Genomic DNA, 17,297 nt, shown 5'->3' on the forward strand with positions numbered 1-17,297 from the left:
CAGGGCTTTATAAACCAGCAGCAGTATTTTGAAATCTATTCTTTGACACACAGGAAGCTAGTGTAAAGACTTCAGAACAGGAGTGATGTGATCCACTTTCTTAGTGTTAGTGAGGACTGCAGCTTCCTAATAGATGTTTTAGTGAGACCTGTGAAGACACCATTGCAGTAGTCCAGTCTACTGAAGATAACGGGACAAGTTTTTCCAAATCCTGCTGTGACATTAGTCTTTTAATCCTAGATATGTTCTTTAGGTGATAGTAGGCTGATTTAGTAACTGTTTTAATGTGACTGTTGAAACTCAGGTCAGAGTCCATGACTACACCTAGATTTCTGGCTTCATCTGTTGGTTTGAACATTGCAGACTGAAGCTCAGCGCTAACTTTTAAACGTTCCACCTTGGCTCCAAAAACCATTACCTCAGTTTTATCTTTGTTTAATTGGAGAAAGTTCTGACACATCCAGTCATTGATTTGTTCAATGCACTTACTCAGTGTTTGAAATGGAGCATAGTCTCCTGGTGAAATGGTTAGGTAAATGTGTGTGTCATCTGCATAGCTATGGTAACTTATTTTGTTGTTCTTCATTATCTGAGCCAGTGGTAGCATGTAGATGTTAAAGAGAAGAGGCCCCAAGATTACAAATTTTACACACCAGAAAACACAGAAATATCCATGAAATAAACATACAGTAGGCTATAATTGGGAAGGCATTACAAATGTAAATATATTTTAAATAATAAAACAATCCCACCACCACAGGTATCTACAGGAGAAGAGGGAATTCTCTCCACAAAATGTGAATGCCCAGGTGGAGAATGGAAATGCAGTCATGCGGCTGCATTAGCCATCTTTGCCATCCACACTTTCAGCTGCACTGACACCCCCTGTCAGTGGAAGAAGCCAAAGGCAGCTAAACGTACGCATTCAGTGGAGGAGCTATTTCCTCCAACCAATAACTCATTCAACCCGCTGACAAGAGAGCCCACCTCCGAAGATCGTGACTGGCTGAGAGACAGACTCGGGGGCAGGTTCTCAGGAATGTCTTGGCTTCTCTCCCCCGAGCCAGAAGAGGAACACTACAGCTTGGAAACACTTACTGTTCCTGAAATTCTCAAATCTGTTGGGCATCAGGGGCCTGAGGCAATTGTGGCAAGCATGGCATTGTCTGAGGAGCAACAGAGGGCAATTCAGGTGGCTACACTGGTCAGCGAACCAACCCAAACTGGCATTTGTTCAGGAAAGGAAGGTTGACTGCCAGCAACTTTGGAGCTGTCCTGAGGTCAAAGCGTGTGACTGCTTCCCTTAGTGCCAGGGTGCTAGGGCAACAACAGACCCTTGGTGGTGTTTTGTCTGTACAGTGGGGGACTATGAATGAATGTGAGGGCGTCAGGGCATTCACCACTGCAACCCAGATGCAGGTCCATGAGTCAGGTTTGTGGCTCTCCCAATCAGGAGTGTTGGGGGCATCTCCAGATGGTCTGGAAGGGTCTCCCGCTGTGCTGGAGGTAAAGTGTCCCTACGGAGCCAGGGAAATGACAATTAGTGAAGCATTGCAAGTCAAGGGCTTCTGTGTCAGTAAGGAAGGAGAAACATTCAGCCTGCGTGAGGAGCATCCTTACTGGCACCAAGTGCAAGGTCAACTTCACCTCACTGCAAGAAAGAAGAAGAAATTAAGAAATTGTGAATCGTTTTTAATTTACATTTACTCGCCTTTGCAATGTTGTGGTTGTTAGAGTGTTACCCCCTAAACGCACCAGGAGCGTCTGCGCCGCGTTACGTTGCGGCTGCGCCACGCTGCGACCTCCTCCTGCGACCTAACACACCAGGCGCGTTTCAAAACGTTGCGGAAGCGGAGCGTCGTGTGTGCAGCCTCGCAGTTCTTAATTAACTTTAAAACATTAATATGTAGTTGTTACCTTCCACTCCACAAACTGCAGCGACTAAAAACCAGGCCTTGTCCTTTCTGATGTTGTCCTTGTAAAAAGCATTGGTTACATCGTATACAATGGTGTGTTTCTCCACTTCCATTATGAACACCTCGTCGTCCATTGTGCGTATCGTAGTGGAGGTGTTGTGATGAAGGAGGGGGGTCTGCTAAATTAGTATATACACAGGATGGGCCTGGCCCGGATGCTCACCTTTCCACTTCCTGCGAGGGGGGGGCTGCCTGTCCGACCTTACCTTACGGCTGCGCTGCGGCAAAAATAGGATTCATCCTAATTTTAGAGAAGCGCTGCGCCGAGCCACTTCTGGGACGCGTCTGAGCCGTAACGCGGCGCGTGTGGTGGAATAGCACCCATTGACTAGAGTGGCCGCGATCCATACGACCGCCGCGGCGCAGCCGTAACGCGGCGCAGACGCTCCTGGTGCGTTTAGGGGGTTAGGCTTCCTGTCAGCTCGTCTGTTGGGAAGATATAAAATATTAGTTTCATGGAAGTCACATCGTCACAAATAAGAGCATTAAGACATACAGTACATAGGCTAAAACAAAACATCTAAAGATATAACCTTGCACTTTGTCTCGTGAACATTTTCACTATTTTGACATTTTTATAGATCAAAATTGAACTAAAGAAATAAAGGTAGATTAATCCATATTGAAAATAGGTGTCAGCTGCTACACTAATTATAATAGTTATATTTCTTAATTAATTAAGATATTACTGTATTGATCCCAATTGGGGAAATGTTTGTGTTGCAGCAGCATAACAAGAAAAACAAAATATAAGTTATTATATATACAAAAGTATGTTAGGGATGGAATATTAAATTGAATATAAATGTAAAATGTACATGTGATGTTACGTCCAAGAGAAGCTATGGAGCAGAGAGTTCTCTGCCAGCCAGAGGTGATTTGTTATTAGTTCAATATGTCAAACTGATTTCCCTGACTACAATCTTTAGTTACACGGTGAAACGTTATGCTACTTGTACTAATTAGACTTATCATATAAGCCACACAGGTTTTAATAGGATGTATTCATTATCTTTACTTATTTTGCGGTCTTTTCAGCAGTGCCATCTCTAAAACGGCGATACACTACCCATCATTTACATTTCACCGTGACATGGACAACAATGTAACGTCAGCTTACCTCATGGCACGAATCCAGACTCTCCTTTGGAAAACATTGGCCGGGAAACGATAGAACGAGCACGTTTCATGCGAAGACCTGTGGCTGCAACCCGGAGCAAAGCAACAAACCATTGCGTAGCTAACTAGTAGCGCTAGCTTTAGCTAACGTTAGCCAACGAAACGAACTGCCGAGTAAAATTGGAAAACACTGGTAATTAATTGTTCTATAATTTATAAAACTACGGTGTTAAAAATGACCATTTCAAAAATAGAGATTCTAATGGTAAGATATAGATATACAGATACTAAAGAGACTACAGATAGGCTACTAAAGATAGGCAGGTACTTGCTTTCAAGCAGAACACAGGGGAAAACAAACTTAGCGGGAGTGTTTACGTGTGTAGGCGTAATGACGTACAACGGACTCGACCATTTCTGTAGTCCTATTCAGCCACTCGGTAACAACCATCGTTTTTCAGACACGTAAACTCTTCACAAATCACCAGTGGGGTCACTGCTGATGTATCTACTGTCGTAGAACAAAACGTGATTTATCTCTTAAATTTGTGTCAACCACAGACCTTATTTCGAGCTATTTTCCAAAACCCTATGGAGAAAATACATTGCTTTTTTGACGAAGGAACCGGAAGTGCTAAAAATGCTAACTTACTTCCGGGTTTTAGGACACGTCACTGCGGTTCTCTATTGCGAAACACACAATAGCCAGCATGTGTAGTTCTGGGGGGGGGAGGGAAGCTGGAGCCGGGGGCTGGACCCGTCCAATTCCAGTTTTGGAAAGTCTGCCGTGGTTCCATTCCATTTCAAAGAGCTGTTTGACAGCGTAACCTTGTCGCACTGCCACTCCAACATCCAATCACAGGGCTTGATGACTAATCACGGGGTTTGTAAAGCAAGGCGGATGTTGTAGTCCCAAACGATAGCTGGGGATTCTGGGTAGTGTAGTGTCTTCGGAAACTGTAGTGTCTAAACTCCTAAAAAACTATTTGTTTCTCTGACTCGAAGGTTAAAAACACAAAAGCATTGTACACCATTTAAACCAATCAATATTGTGTAATTAACAAGGATAAACTGATGTTTTTTAGTGGATGAGTAATGCAGATATCACTGTGTAATCATTTGACAGTGAGGGGAATATATCCGGTTTTATTATGAAAACTTCGAGACCGGAAATACTGTTTTCACCCACGCTAACTTTACATGGAAGCTGCCGCATATACACGTTATCCTGGCGAGACCTCAAATCATCTTCGTAATATCTATCAAACTATAGATCCTACACTTCCACTGGACGTGGATTCTAAAAGTACAATATACACTTCTCGCTAGAAATCTAATCAAAAAGCATTTTAATGGCCAAACTGTTCTACAATTTAGGATTTTCCAGAGAGGGTTATTTGTAAATAAACGGGAGCATGTTGTTTCTTACACGACCACTAGAGGTGCTACACTTTAAAACGTGGCTATGGGTCGTAATCTAAGGTGCTTAAACAATCGACCTATTTGGTCGTTTTTTGTAGGAGGACAGGCTGGTCCTTTCAGGCCCCTCGCCTTTTGGGAGCGTAGGGCAGAATTAGGAGGGAATTCCGTCTCGTAGCGTTTGTGCACTGTTTTTAAATGCCGCTCCTAAATTACCCTTCTTCGATAATGCCACGCTCGCATTGCAGATGAGACAGATGGACTTTGAATTGGAATAGATACAAAAATAATCATCCTCCCACTCGGAGTGAACATTATATATGTTTTGCTTCTGCCATAATTGCGGTCTTGTGTGTGTGTGCGGACTGTCACTCCTGTTGACACGGACAACGTTAGCGAACTAGTGCACTGCCCACTGCTCACCAGCCACGCCCCGACACATGGGGTCACGCCGGCCAATCACAAAGCTTTGATGCGTTCAAGTGCATTATTCTGGCACAGGAAGATTATGTTACAGGACATTAACGATAAAACAAAATATTGTTGTTCTATTTTTAGACACATCTCGCGATCGACTGGGAATCTCCCGGTCGATCGCGATCGACTGGTTGGGCACCCCTGGTTTAGAGCCATGTGGGACAAAACCCGATCCTGCCCCTCCCTCTCACTGTGTAAGTGAACGGTGACTGTAAAAACTACACTGCGCATGCTCAGAGTATTTTCCTATTCAGGCCCATTCCCAAACCGCCCCCTACACCCTACCCCTCCGTTTGCGCGTGAACGATCTTTATTCTGAGAGAATGTCTGACGATCCAAATGATTTAGAGCAGGGCTATTCAATTACACATTCAATTGGGCCAGATTTTATAACTACAAAATTCAGCTGGGCCAGACATTCAGCGGCCTGTAAAAAGCGGGTAATGACACATTTTAAACCAACACATATTACTGCGATGAAAAACATGCCATTTGTATTCATTGTTCATCTAACAAAAGTGCATAAAAACACAACAAATTAGCATTAATTTAACAGAATCTGAGGCATCTCAAAGTGCATAAAAAAAAAAGTGCACAGTTGTAGCATTACATGTGTTCGCTTTAGAAGTAAAATATTCAGATAATTTTTTTCGACCCAGACACATTACAAAGTGCATTTAAATACAAAAATAACTGTCAAACCCTTCAGTGCACAAACCCATAACAAGGGATAAGGGTAACTAACATGAATGAATACTACACTACACGTCTACTATGGTAAATTAGGTGCTTACTATCACCGCATGTGTGATCATATGTCATCGCTGACTTTCTCAATGGGAGAAGTGACATTTTTAGTTTTGAACAAGAGCAGTGATGTTTGGCTCATAGGATGTCAATGCAATCCTAAGACATTGGTGAAGAGTGCTGTCAGTCAGGGAGCAGCGAGTGCTACTTTTGATTGAGTTCATGTGTGAAAAGCTTGACTCACATTTGTATGTTGATCCAAACATACTGAGCACACAGATCGCTACTTTCTGAACGAAGGGAACTGCTGTTTGTTGACATCACTCCAAAACTTCGCTGGCCCGTTAGTGCGCTGCGCTTGGGGCATCCGGTTACGGATGAATGCATGTCAATAAGTTTCAGTGTACATTTCCCCTCGTCGATGGAGGGGACCACTTCCTTTGCTCTGGTGGATACGCCCCCCTCCATTGCAACAGTGAAGGGGTCTCTGACAAAGCCCATCACCTCTGTGGGCAGAGCAAGTCCATCCAATTGACCAAAGTTCTCTTTCAACCTCGCAATGAAATCTGTCATCACATCCGTGATTTGTGCCGGGGATGTGATGTGTTTGAGGAGCGTCGGAAAATGCAGCATCCGACCCGTACTCAAGTCGGTCGCGAAAAGGTCCAGCTTGACTTGGGCAATGACTCGCGCATCTGCTCCACAAGATCAATGACCGTTTTGTCTTTGTTTACACTTCAGAGTTGAGAGAGACATGTTTTAGAGTTGCTATCATAGGACCACCGTTACTAGCACCACTAGATGCACTTTCAAAAAACGTGCTGCGTTGTGGTTTGGTGGTTTCTAGCAACGCGGAGTGTTGCGTTCATGGTCTGTACTAGTGTAGGAATTTGGGCACGAGAGGCTGGGCCACTCGGGAGTTGGTTCTGGGCCGCATCTGGCCCGCGGGCCGCCATTTGAATAGGCCTGATTTAGAGCCTCTAACACCAAATCATCTTCTTCTTTTGAAAGGGAAACCAGCTCTGCCACCTGGATTGTTTGAACCATCTGACATGTATGTGAAACGTCACTGGAGACAAGTTCAGTACATTTCTGATCTATTTTGGAAGCGTTGGCTGCGATAATACCTGCCGTTGCTACAAGAGAGGCAAAAGTGGAACCAAAGGAAAAGGAATATAGTCGCTGGTGATATTGTAGTCATCATGGATTCCTCAGCTCCCCGCGGTTCCTGGCCTCTTGGCAAAGTATTGGAGGTTTTTCCTGACAAAGGAGGACTGGTGCTCTCTGTAAAGCTACAGACCAAGACCAACATTATTGTGCAACCTATTACTAAACTATGTTTAGTACAGGAAGTGTAGGATGTGCATTTCTTTGTATTGAAAACTGATTTTTACATTTGGCTCCTTAATTGTTTTCAATTGATACCTGTACTATCAATTAGGGGCTGGTGTGTAGGAGCCAATTAACTGTGGGTATAAAGGTAGGAACATATGTGTGTTGGTGAGAGGTTCCGCCGGAAGGCCCATACAGTTTTTGAACACACACGGAGAACACACACACACACACGGAGCACACACACAAACACGAGATTAAAAACAAAGCAAAAGGTATTGTGTAAACCATAAATATCGTGTGGTGAATGAAACAAAGAAACCAGTAAAAAAGGGAAATAAATGGACTTTTCAAACTGGAAACGTTGGTTCTGACTTTTATTCAATGTCAATTACACCCACCAAGCGGATCCTCAGAGGCTTAAAGCTTTAGCTTAGCCTCTACAATAATAATAGCTTGGATTTATATAGCGCCTTTCATGAGACCCAAGGTCGCTTTACAAAGAAGAACAGGGCAAAACAAACATAAGAAAACAAAAGGCAGTCAGACAACCAGTCAGACAGACAAACCAACAAATAGATTAGGGGCCAAAGGCCTTAGTAAACAGATGGGTCTTGAGGGCTCTTTTGAAGGCGTCAAGCGTGGGAATGTTGCGGATCTCCGCAGGGAGAGCGTTCCAGAGGGTGGGGGCTGCCACGCTGAAGGCTCTGTCCCCGAAGGTTCGCAGGTTGGTGCGGGAGGTGGTAAGCAGGCTGGGTGGAGGATGTCCGATAAGTACTGGGGGGCATGGGCATGGAGGGACTTGTAGGTAAGGAGGAGGATTTTGTATGATATGCGGGACTTGACTGGCAACCAGTGGAGATGGATGAGCGTGGGAGTGATGTGCTGCCACGACTTTGTATTTGTGAGCACCCTAGCAGCACAGTTTTGAACACACTGGAGCCTGTCCAGGGTTTTGTTGGGAACCCCAAACAGGTGGGAGGATGGAGTGGTGCTGAGATACAGTTGGGTATCATCAGCGTAACAGTGGAAATTGAGTCCATGATGCTTACTGTTCCAGCTAACTTATTTTGCCCGATCTTTATTCCAACTAGAATGTCTCTTCCATGAGTGAAATTATGTGGAACAGGGAAAAATAACAAACTGAATGTTGCTCCACAGCTGCTAGGACAGCGGCCAATACAGTGTGTTAGCTATTTTAGCTAGCGTTAGCCCTGTCACCAAAGTTAATCAAACAGGCACAGTCTTGACTTTATCTTCTTGATTATCTCAATATTTTGTCCTGAAAAACAACATCTTCTTTGACAAGTGTTCATGTCATTAAAGTGATAACCTCTTGTTTAAAAATGTTCAAGCTTTTTTGTGAGCAGATTTAGACAAAAGGATTTGGTGAGACACAAAAAGAATAGTACTTTAAACATCTTTTTTAATTTTTAAACTTGCTTTAATTTTTTTAATGATTGCTGTGCTCACACAGATGATAAAAAATAAAATACACAAATATTCTCATGTTTTCATCTCTGGTTTCCTGTCTATTTTGTAAATCTAGTTAACACACACTCTTATCTTCTATAGTATACAATAAACAAACCCATATTGTAGGTTCCATGCAAATTTAATTTGTTGAGTACTACTATAGGTCAATAGGTCAAACTAAAGAAAAAGGAAAACAAGTAATATCATTTGTATTTTTCATCAATTTATTTTGTACATGGACCAATGATTACTTAATAATACAAGTAGATACAGTAGGTCCACATTGCAGCTGCACATCTGATGCACGAGGAGTTTATTCTGAGGCTGAAATGGGAAGGTTGGGTAGGACGCTGGTCCAGAAATGCACATGACGTATTCTCATCTTCTCTCTCACATAGGCTTCGTTCATATCATGATGGATCTCCACGTACTGGTGTCCAGTGCTGGTGAACTGAGGCCAAGGAGTGGGCACACTCTGACCTCCTTTGTTGGGGTCCCTGTGGATACAATTGGGAAAGTGCAAAACATTTAAGACAGTTTTAGGTTTCTACTTGAATGACTAATTCAGGTCTGTTTGAATTCTGTGAATCTCCTATCTCTTGTATCTGCAGAAATGTTACCCAGTTTTGGCGAAGTTGGTCCAATAAGCGATAATGTAGCCAGAGACGTCACGGTGGCGGGGCCAGTACCACAGTGGTGAGGAGAAAGGCTTTCCGAAAACGTACTGCAGATCATCAGCGTGGTCGGCTCCCATCCAGCTGGGCATGGCAATGCCGCCCATACGGCTGGGCTCAGAGAAGAGGTAGGAGTAGGTCCGGCCGGTTCTTTGGTGAGGCAAGGAAAAAAAGGTATGTGACAATGACTACACAACAAAAAAAAGCATAAAAAATCACAAGTGCAGCTTTCAAAAGGGCCAGTCAAAAATGGCACTAGAGTTTGTGAAGAGCACATTATGACTTGCTTGTAATACAAAACAATTTAACCTGTTAAGCCCCAAGCCTGTTTTTCAGGTCTCAGACTCGACAATGACATTCCCAGAACAATGGACTATATCTTCACTTCTAAAAGGGGTAAATTAATAATCTTTTTTCTCAAAGCAATGATACACCTGTGAGTTGGATGTAGAAAAGTCAGAATCAATATAGAACTTTTTTGGTAACACTTTATATTAAGGTACACAAATTAACCATCAACTAGTTGTTAATTAACATGCATATTAGCAGTATATTGGCACAGTCATTATAAAACACTTATTAATGCCTTATTCTACATGACCATATTCTACAAGTACTTAGCCATTAGTTGAGAGTTTTTCCTCAATAACCCTCTAATTAGTGCTTATTTATTGCAAGTAAGGAAGTTGTTGTACATGAGTTTTGGTCTTAATATGCTCTGCTCAATATGGGCCTAATAAGGCAGTAGTAACACAAGAATAGTAATTCTCCCATAATAACACTTAACAAATATGATCTATTCTTATGTAACAAGACATGAAACTATAAGTGTTAATTGTGTCTAAATAACAACAAATTAGGTATTTATATCTAAGAACAAGTTCCCTATTTTAAAGTGAAGTCTTGTTCATAACCAATACGCTAGTTCGACTTTAATTGACCTAAACAGGTTCCCTATTCTAAAGTTACCTCCTCTTCACACTTTGTATACATTATAGCACACAACTACTGAAATTAACCTCAACAGTACGTGAACAAAGTAGGCACACGTTGAAATATCTGTTTTATTAATGAACCACTAAAGAGAGGTTCAGACACATACCAAAACATGTCAAGTTTCTCCAAGGCTGAGAACACATGCAGCCTGTACTTTTTAATAAAAACAGATTTGTAACAGATTGTATGTATTTGTGATCATACTGTGTGACCTGCTTGTATGTACTTACACAATAGGTGTACTCTTCTCTCTATGTGTTGTACTGTCTTAGGGGGAACATAGATTAAACAGCCAGCCAAACTCTTTTGAGAGCCAGGGAATGAGCAGCCATGCTCCTTTATTGACTTATTTGCAGTCCACTGACATTCAAACGAAGTGAAACTATAAAAAAAGAAGTTACAAGGCACGTAATGATCTCTTACATGCAAGTGTAATATACACAGATTAACACATGGGACCGCTAAGTGTAAACAAGGTAAATATAGCTAATGCAAGCTGTGCAATAAGCATGTAGGCTAGTATAAGCGTCTTTGAGTTGTGAAAAGCGCTATATAAATAAAATGCATTATTATTATTATTAGTATGGCTAACGCTAGCATGTATGCTAACGCTACCGTGTATGCTAACGCTAGCGCGAATGCTAGCGCGAATGCTAACGCATTTTCTCATTGTGTTTAAGAATAGATCATATTTGTTAAGTGTTATTATGGGAGAATTACTATTCTTGTGGTACTACTGCCTTATTAGGCCCATATTGAGCAGAGCATATTAAGACCAAAACTCATGTACAACAACTTCCTTACTTGCAACAAATAAGCACTAATTATAGGGTTATTGAGGAAAAACTCTCAACTACAAGGCTTAGTACTTGTAGAATATGGTCATGTAGAATAAGGCATTAATAAGTGTTTTATAATGACAAATAAAGAGCCAATATACTGCTAATATCGATGTTAATTGACAACTAGTTGATGGTTAATTTGTGGACCTTAATATAAAGTGTTACCCATTACTTATAGTGAAAACCATCCTTTAATGATGGGATAGTAGACTAAAAGCTTTAGGAATTCAAACTAAAACATATAATGAGTACCCTGTATCAAGATTGATGCAAAACAAGTGACATTTGACCTTTTTAGAGAGGTTTAGCAAAAAGAAACCCACTTCTGGGGTCATTTGGGTGGATTTGCCATATCTCTGGCCATCCTCGGTCGATTTTGATGATTGACACCTCTTTTGAACCGTTAGGGCCAACATAATCGAGGGGAAGTTCCTAAAATCTATCTAAACATTACCATTGGTGAATGCATGCCAGCGTGCCCAAAACCGGAAGCTGGGTTGTAGCTCTCACACACTCTATATGAAATCTCAGTTTTTGACAAAAATTGAATGATGGATTATCAGTAATCATTTATAGTGACAGAGACATTGAATTAACCTTCAGCAGCGTTTTTATCGTTTTTATGCCATTGAACGCAACTTTTGATCAGAAAACAGCAAAGGTAAGACTTATTTGCCATTTGGCTCCGTAAAGCTACGTTGTGTGTTGTCTGGGTTTGCCTTCGCTGCCCACAGTGATGATAATTATACCTCTAGATAGAATCTGTGGAATCTCAGCTTTAATCTGATATCTTGTTTGTGCAGACCCGATAAGTAATACAACTTTTCCACCGTGAGTTCTGTGCTAAGTGCGTTAGCATTTTTTCGCTCAGTGCTAATTCAGAGGCTTGGTATTACCCATGTGTTTCGTTCAGCAAAAAAAAAATCATATCGTCAGTTAGCTGAGTTTCTTCTCGTTAAAGGTGGGGTAGTTAAGTTTGAGAAACCGGCTCGAGATACACTTTTTGTTATATTCCATGGAATGCTCTTAACATCCCGATAGCAATGAATATCTTAAGTGCTTTGACAAAAAATCCATAACAAATTTCATCTGTGGAAGCCGTAGTAGGCTACAGTAAAAAGCACGACCAATCATTTTAGCTGGCCCGGCTAAAATAACTGGATGGCCTACCTGCCTGTCAGCCTTCCATCTGTGCACAAATGTATCTCGTGCCCTCATTGGTCATGTGCGCGTTCGTGTGTGTTGGAGGAGGGCTCTGTAAGGAAGTGGCAGATTTTTTCCGGTTGTGTATTTTCAAATTCTAGCGCACTAAAGCTGTTTTCTCCAAAATTACCTACCCCACCTTTAAGTGGGTATGACACATTCATAGGTTGTTTATGTTAAGAAGCCCCGAGACACAGTTTTTGAAAAAAAAGCCCGTAGCCTCCACAAGAGGGAGCTATGGGGTTTCACAGGTTAAGGACTTTGGAGATTACTAGGGACATGACTAGGGACTAGGACATCAAAAGTACGATGTGGAAGAAAAGGGCTTTTAAATAATAGCATCCTCTGTATAAGAAGATCTTATTCTCACTTTGCGTTGGCAGCATGAAGGTAAAGGGCAGCCTGAATAGGAACCAGGAAGATGAAGTCTGTTCCGATCTCCACCACGGTTTTCTTGATTGTCTCCCAGCTGGGGTTTGAGGCCCAGTTTGAGGTGTATGTGGAATAAGCATTGTCCGCACCGGCCTTGCCCTTGTCCTTAGTGTACGCAGCCAGGAGCCTCTTCACATCCTCGCTGCAATCAGATTAGAAAATTAGAAACATACTAAACAGTTCTAACCAAATTATGGTATGTTGCTCTGGGAACAGAATCTTTAAAGTGACCAAATGGCTTAAACTCACATAGGGGTGTTCACCAGAGGGGAGTTGATCGTAGGAACATCTAAACCAGTGAAGAGGTGTCCGTCCATGTCGTTGACTCCAGCCATGTAATCGATGTCAGCCATATTGTTGAACAATTTGGAAGGGTCATCAGGAATGAAGTCCCCATCGATCACAGGAGAGAGGGCCAGGTTGAATACAACGGGGTCTGACAGAGGCAGATACAATGAGACATTACCATTCAGTTGTAGTACTAACTTGTATGCCTAATAGCCCTGTGGGGTTTTCTCTGGCAGTTTTTCCTTGTACGATGTGAGGGTCTAAGAACAGAGGGTGTCGTATTGTCATAATGAAGCTCAGCGCAAGTTCAGACAGGAAGACCTAACACTCCGTATTGCTCGTCATGGCAATACTCGCTCCCTCCACTGGATGACAGGGAGCGCCACTCCTTAGCCAACATATCACTTCCCTCCATTCACAAGCCTAATTATCGCACCTGTTAAACCCTCTATATATGCTCTCCCCTTTTCTATCAGCTGTCTTACAGGCGTCAACGCGCAACCCTCCTCCACCCCTTCGCCTCCTGCTTCCAACTCAGGGCCAAGCTCAACCTGCTCCCTTCCAACCGGACCTAACCACTTATCACCACCACCAGGTCTAGACCAAGGGGGGTTAATCGGAAACGGTTCTTTCCCTTCCCGAATGATGTCCTACAAAACCTGGGCCTAATCGCCAAAACACATTTCATTCACTTGTTATAAACTGTCATCATTATGTTTCATTTATATAATGTGACCGATAATAAACATGTATTCCATACATCACGTCTCTCCTGATTGAACTGATATTCTGTACAAACTGTGAAGACAACTGAGACAAATGTAACATTTGTGATATTCGGTTAAATAAACATTGATTGATTGATTGATTGATAATGAAAAGTGGAATTCCAATTTTCCATATTCTAGATCTTGTATTGTTCTGCTCATATATGGCATGTGCTTAAGTGTGTTGAAGTATGCATTTTAGAGAACATTAGGCAGGGTGAGGCCACTAACGGCCCGTCCACACAGCGGCTTTGGAAAAAGCTCGCTGGCGGGCGTGTCTGAAGCTCGACCAATAACCAATCACATGAATCTCCCGCCCACACACAAGCAGCGGTTTGATTGGCTAGAGCTTGTACTGGCATATGATTTGATTGGCTGACATTTCCACTGAAAGCTTCAGAAGCTTCAAAAGTTGAACATTGCTCAACTTTTGCAGCCTGAAACGCCAGGAAAGCTCTGCTCTGAAGAAGCTTCCAATGCCGCTGTGTGGACGGGCAACACTCACTAGCCAAATTTCCATCAAAATTTAGCACACATTCTAATCAAAACAATGCAGAAGGAGTCAGCACAACAAGAGGATTTGTTCCTCTCCGTTGCTCTGGTAAAAAGCACCGACATGTCTGAACAGAAAATGTAAACTGTCTGTGGAGTGCAGCTTACGGTCAGGTGAGCTGGAAATACTGAGAGAGCCTGCCAGTGTAAGAACTGCGGGATCAGTCATCTTCAAACAGGGAGCCATTTTTTCATCGGTGGGGCAGTTGACCTTAATAGCAACCTGAGGAGAAATGTAAATCATGTTAAAAAGTGGAAACGGGAAACTTGTGGTTCAACTGTGTTGGAGCTTGACGACGGCCAACCAACATTTCTGATGTGTCAGAAATTCAACAGAACGTTCGAGAGCAGTTGAGTGGCCATTATCGGTCTACGCTGCACCCTTTACACTCCATGGCAAACAATGCAACACCAGCTTTAAATTTCAGGGAACTATTCCATATAAGAAATAAAACATGTAAGTAAAGCTTTTGTATACCTCCTCAGCAAACCTGCGGGGGTTCTTGTTGATAGCCCATGGGCAAAGGGCGACACCGCTCTGGGAGATGGCTCTCTTGAAAAGCCCTTTGTTGTGGGGACTGAGAGTCTGTGTGTAGATTAAACAAATTAGGTTGGATACATACGAAGGAATTATTATTAAATGTACTATATATGTATTATCTATCAATCATTCCACACAATGGGGTGGACACTGACCTGGAAGTTAACACTAACTCCACCTGCAGACTCTCCAAAGACGGTGATCCTGTGAGGGTCTCCTCCAAATGAGCGGATGTTCCTGTTCACCCAGGCGATGGCGGCGTGCTGGTCCCAGAGACCGTAGTTTCCTGACGAGAATCAAATGTTTCACTTAATAACGGAAGTTTAATGGTATGTTAAATTGGCAGGAAGCCGGTCAACATTTATTAAGATCTGTACAATTTGTCACTTTTGAGAAAAAAATCTGGCACCAACCAGGGAGGTCTGACTCTCCAGTGCTCAGGAAGCCCAAAGCTCCCACGCGGTATCCCAGTGTCACCACGATAACATCTCCTCTGTCTGCAATCTCCTGCCCGCTGTACAGATAGTTTTCCAGGAAGTTAGCTCCCATCGAGCCTCCAGCCAGGAAGCCACCGCCATGAATCCAGACCATGACGGGCAGATCAGTGGAAACTAAAAGACAGGGAATATTAATGCCATTCATAGAGTAGACCTAATATGGAAGACACTTTGTAGAGTTTTCTGTCTTTACCTGAGCGGCCGTGAGGAACCCAGATGTTGAGGTAAAGACAGTCCTCACTGCCTCTGGTATCAGTCATCAAAAGGTTCACCTGCATGCATCTGTTCCTGTACTCTGTGGCCTTCAGGACACCTGAGGACACACACAGTGTTAGAGCAGGGGTAGGAAAACTTTATGTCTGTAGTTGGTACACTTTTTATCGCACACAAAAAACCTAAAATACCATGATTGGTATTTCCTTGTTTGTTTTGTCAGTCACTTGTTATTCAATTACATTATTAAAAACAAAAAAACTCTTAACTTAGACTCAAGTTAAAGTCTTTGCTGCAACACTATCAAGATGATAATGGTATCATCATGGACTCCTCTTTCAAAGTGGGGCTCACAGGGCGCCAAGCTCAGTGTTACAGGAGCACTGGCCCCTGTTGGCCCCCCTTTGGAGCCACCCATGCACAGGACAGCAACAAAGCCACATAGGATGATTTTATTTAATCTAATGCACTGCTGTAGATTAAGGGATTTTAAATAAACACAACATTTTACATCTATTACACTAAACATACACAGAAGTAATTATACTCCACCCACCTTCCCAGCCTGGATGACGTTTTGGTTTCTCAAACCTTCCCGGGATGTCAGCAAAAGGAATCCCCCTGAAGACGTCCATGTGGCGGCGGAAGCCCAGACGGATGTTCTTGCCCTGCACCATACCTCTATCTGTGTGCACCACCCCGAGCTGCAGAAATCACACACCACATTTCTTTTTTTTAAAGTGTAACAATGAAAGTTTTCACAGATATATAATTACATTTTCTCCAATAAAATATATCTATCAGTGTTTGATGATTGAAAAATGAACAAATAAATAATCATACTTCCTAAAGAAGTATTAAGTGAAGACTTGAATACTATTGAAGAGATACTGAAAAGAGTGAGAATATTATAATTGTGACACTTACAGAGGTCGTCGAGACCGTCTCCAGGAACACAGCAACAGCTACCAATATCCCAAACTTCAACATATTGATGGTGGGAACTAGGTTACCTGAGATTGCCTGCCACTTTTATAAAGGAAACCCCCTCCCATACATGACGCCTGACCAGAAGGAGGTTACATAACATGTAATATTGAACCGCCCTGTGCCCGAAGCACTTTCTTTGATACATTTTAGTGATGACTTAAAACACTTGTTTAACTAAATCACAATGTTTTTATTGATCACACATAACCCTTTCTCTGTTTTCTATGACCTATGTAAAAGGATATTTGATTGGCTGAGCTTAATGTGGTTGTATTTTCTTATTATACATAAAGTTGTACAACCTTAACTGCCAACATGCAAACTCCATTCATTGGACTGAGCCGAGGCGAGCCAAGAGCATGGATGTATAACGATAACTTATCCGCTGATTTGCAGACGTCTCCAAATGTACTTTCCAAATGTAAGTCAATGGGAAAAAGTGTTTTTGGGCCCAATGACCTCACATACAATTAAGTACCAGCGTTTGGCCACTATGAACATTTGCTCCAACGTCCGGCACACTTCCTGGGGATTTAGCAGAGAGCTGGAGCGCATGCTCTAAAAGCAAAGGGCCCCAGATGATCCGGGCACTTTCTAATCTACAGTCGCTCCATTTTGGGCTTGAGTATGAAGCGCCACTGAGCACAGAACTTGTTTAGCACTAAGACATATTCGTCACACCAGGTGACATTAAGTTATTGGGCCATGACTGAATCATCTTCGATTTCAATTTTGTTTTGTTTTCATGCTCACTGT

At 42.4% G+C, this 17,297-nt stretch overlaps 1 protein-coding gene across 1 annotated transcript; it reads right to left on the minus strand.

The window, feature by feature from the left end:
* Positions 1-8,859: 8,859 nt before the first annotated feature.
* On the minus strand, positions 8,860-16,541 carry LOC117456439 (bile salt-activated lipase-like). The gene is made up of 11 exons (XM_034096330.1): positions 16,479-16,541; positions 16,108-16,255; positions 15,532-15,651; positions 15,255-15,452; positions 14,997-15,127; positions 14,779-14,886; positions 14,409-14,523; positions 12,943-13,129; positions 12,632-12,835; positions 9,167-9,370; positions 8,860-9,043 (listed from the first exon to the last, which is right to left on the minus strand). Exons 1-11 carry the CDS (start codon positions 16,539-16,541, stop codon positions 8,860-8,862), a joined length of 1,662 nt encoding a protein of 553 aa, XP_033952221.1.
* Between the last annotated feature and the right edge of the window lie 756 nt (positions 16,542-17,297).

The sequence above is a fragment of the Pseudochaenichthys georgianus genome, chromosome 12 (genome assembly GCF_902827115.2).
Source record: "Pseudochaenichthys georgianus chromosome 12, fPseGeo1.2, whole genome shotgun sequence".
NCBI lineage: Eukaryota > Metazoa > Chordata > Actinopteri > Perciformes > Channichthyidae > Pseudochaenichthys > Pseudochaenichthys georgianus.

Excerpts from the sequence above, each read along its gene's own strand:
- LOC117456439 (XM_034096330.1), bottom strand. The coding sequence starts at position 16,541 with ATGTTGAAGTTTGGGATATTGGTAGCTGTTGCTGTGTTCCTGGAGACG. Across the intron at positions 16,256-16,478 it reads AGACGGTCTCGACGACCTCT|CTCGGGGTGGTGCACACAGA; the intron begins GTAAGTGTCACA and ends TGATTTCTGCAG. Across the intron at positions 13,130-14,408 it reads TATTTCCAGCTCACCTGACC|ACCCCGTTGTATTCAACCTG; the intron begins GTAAGCTGCACT and ends TGCCTCTGTCAG.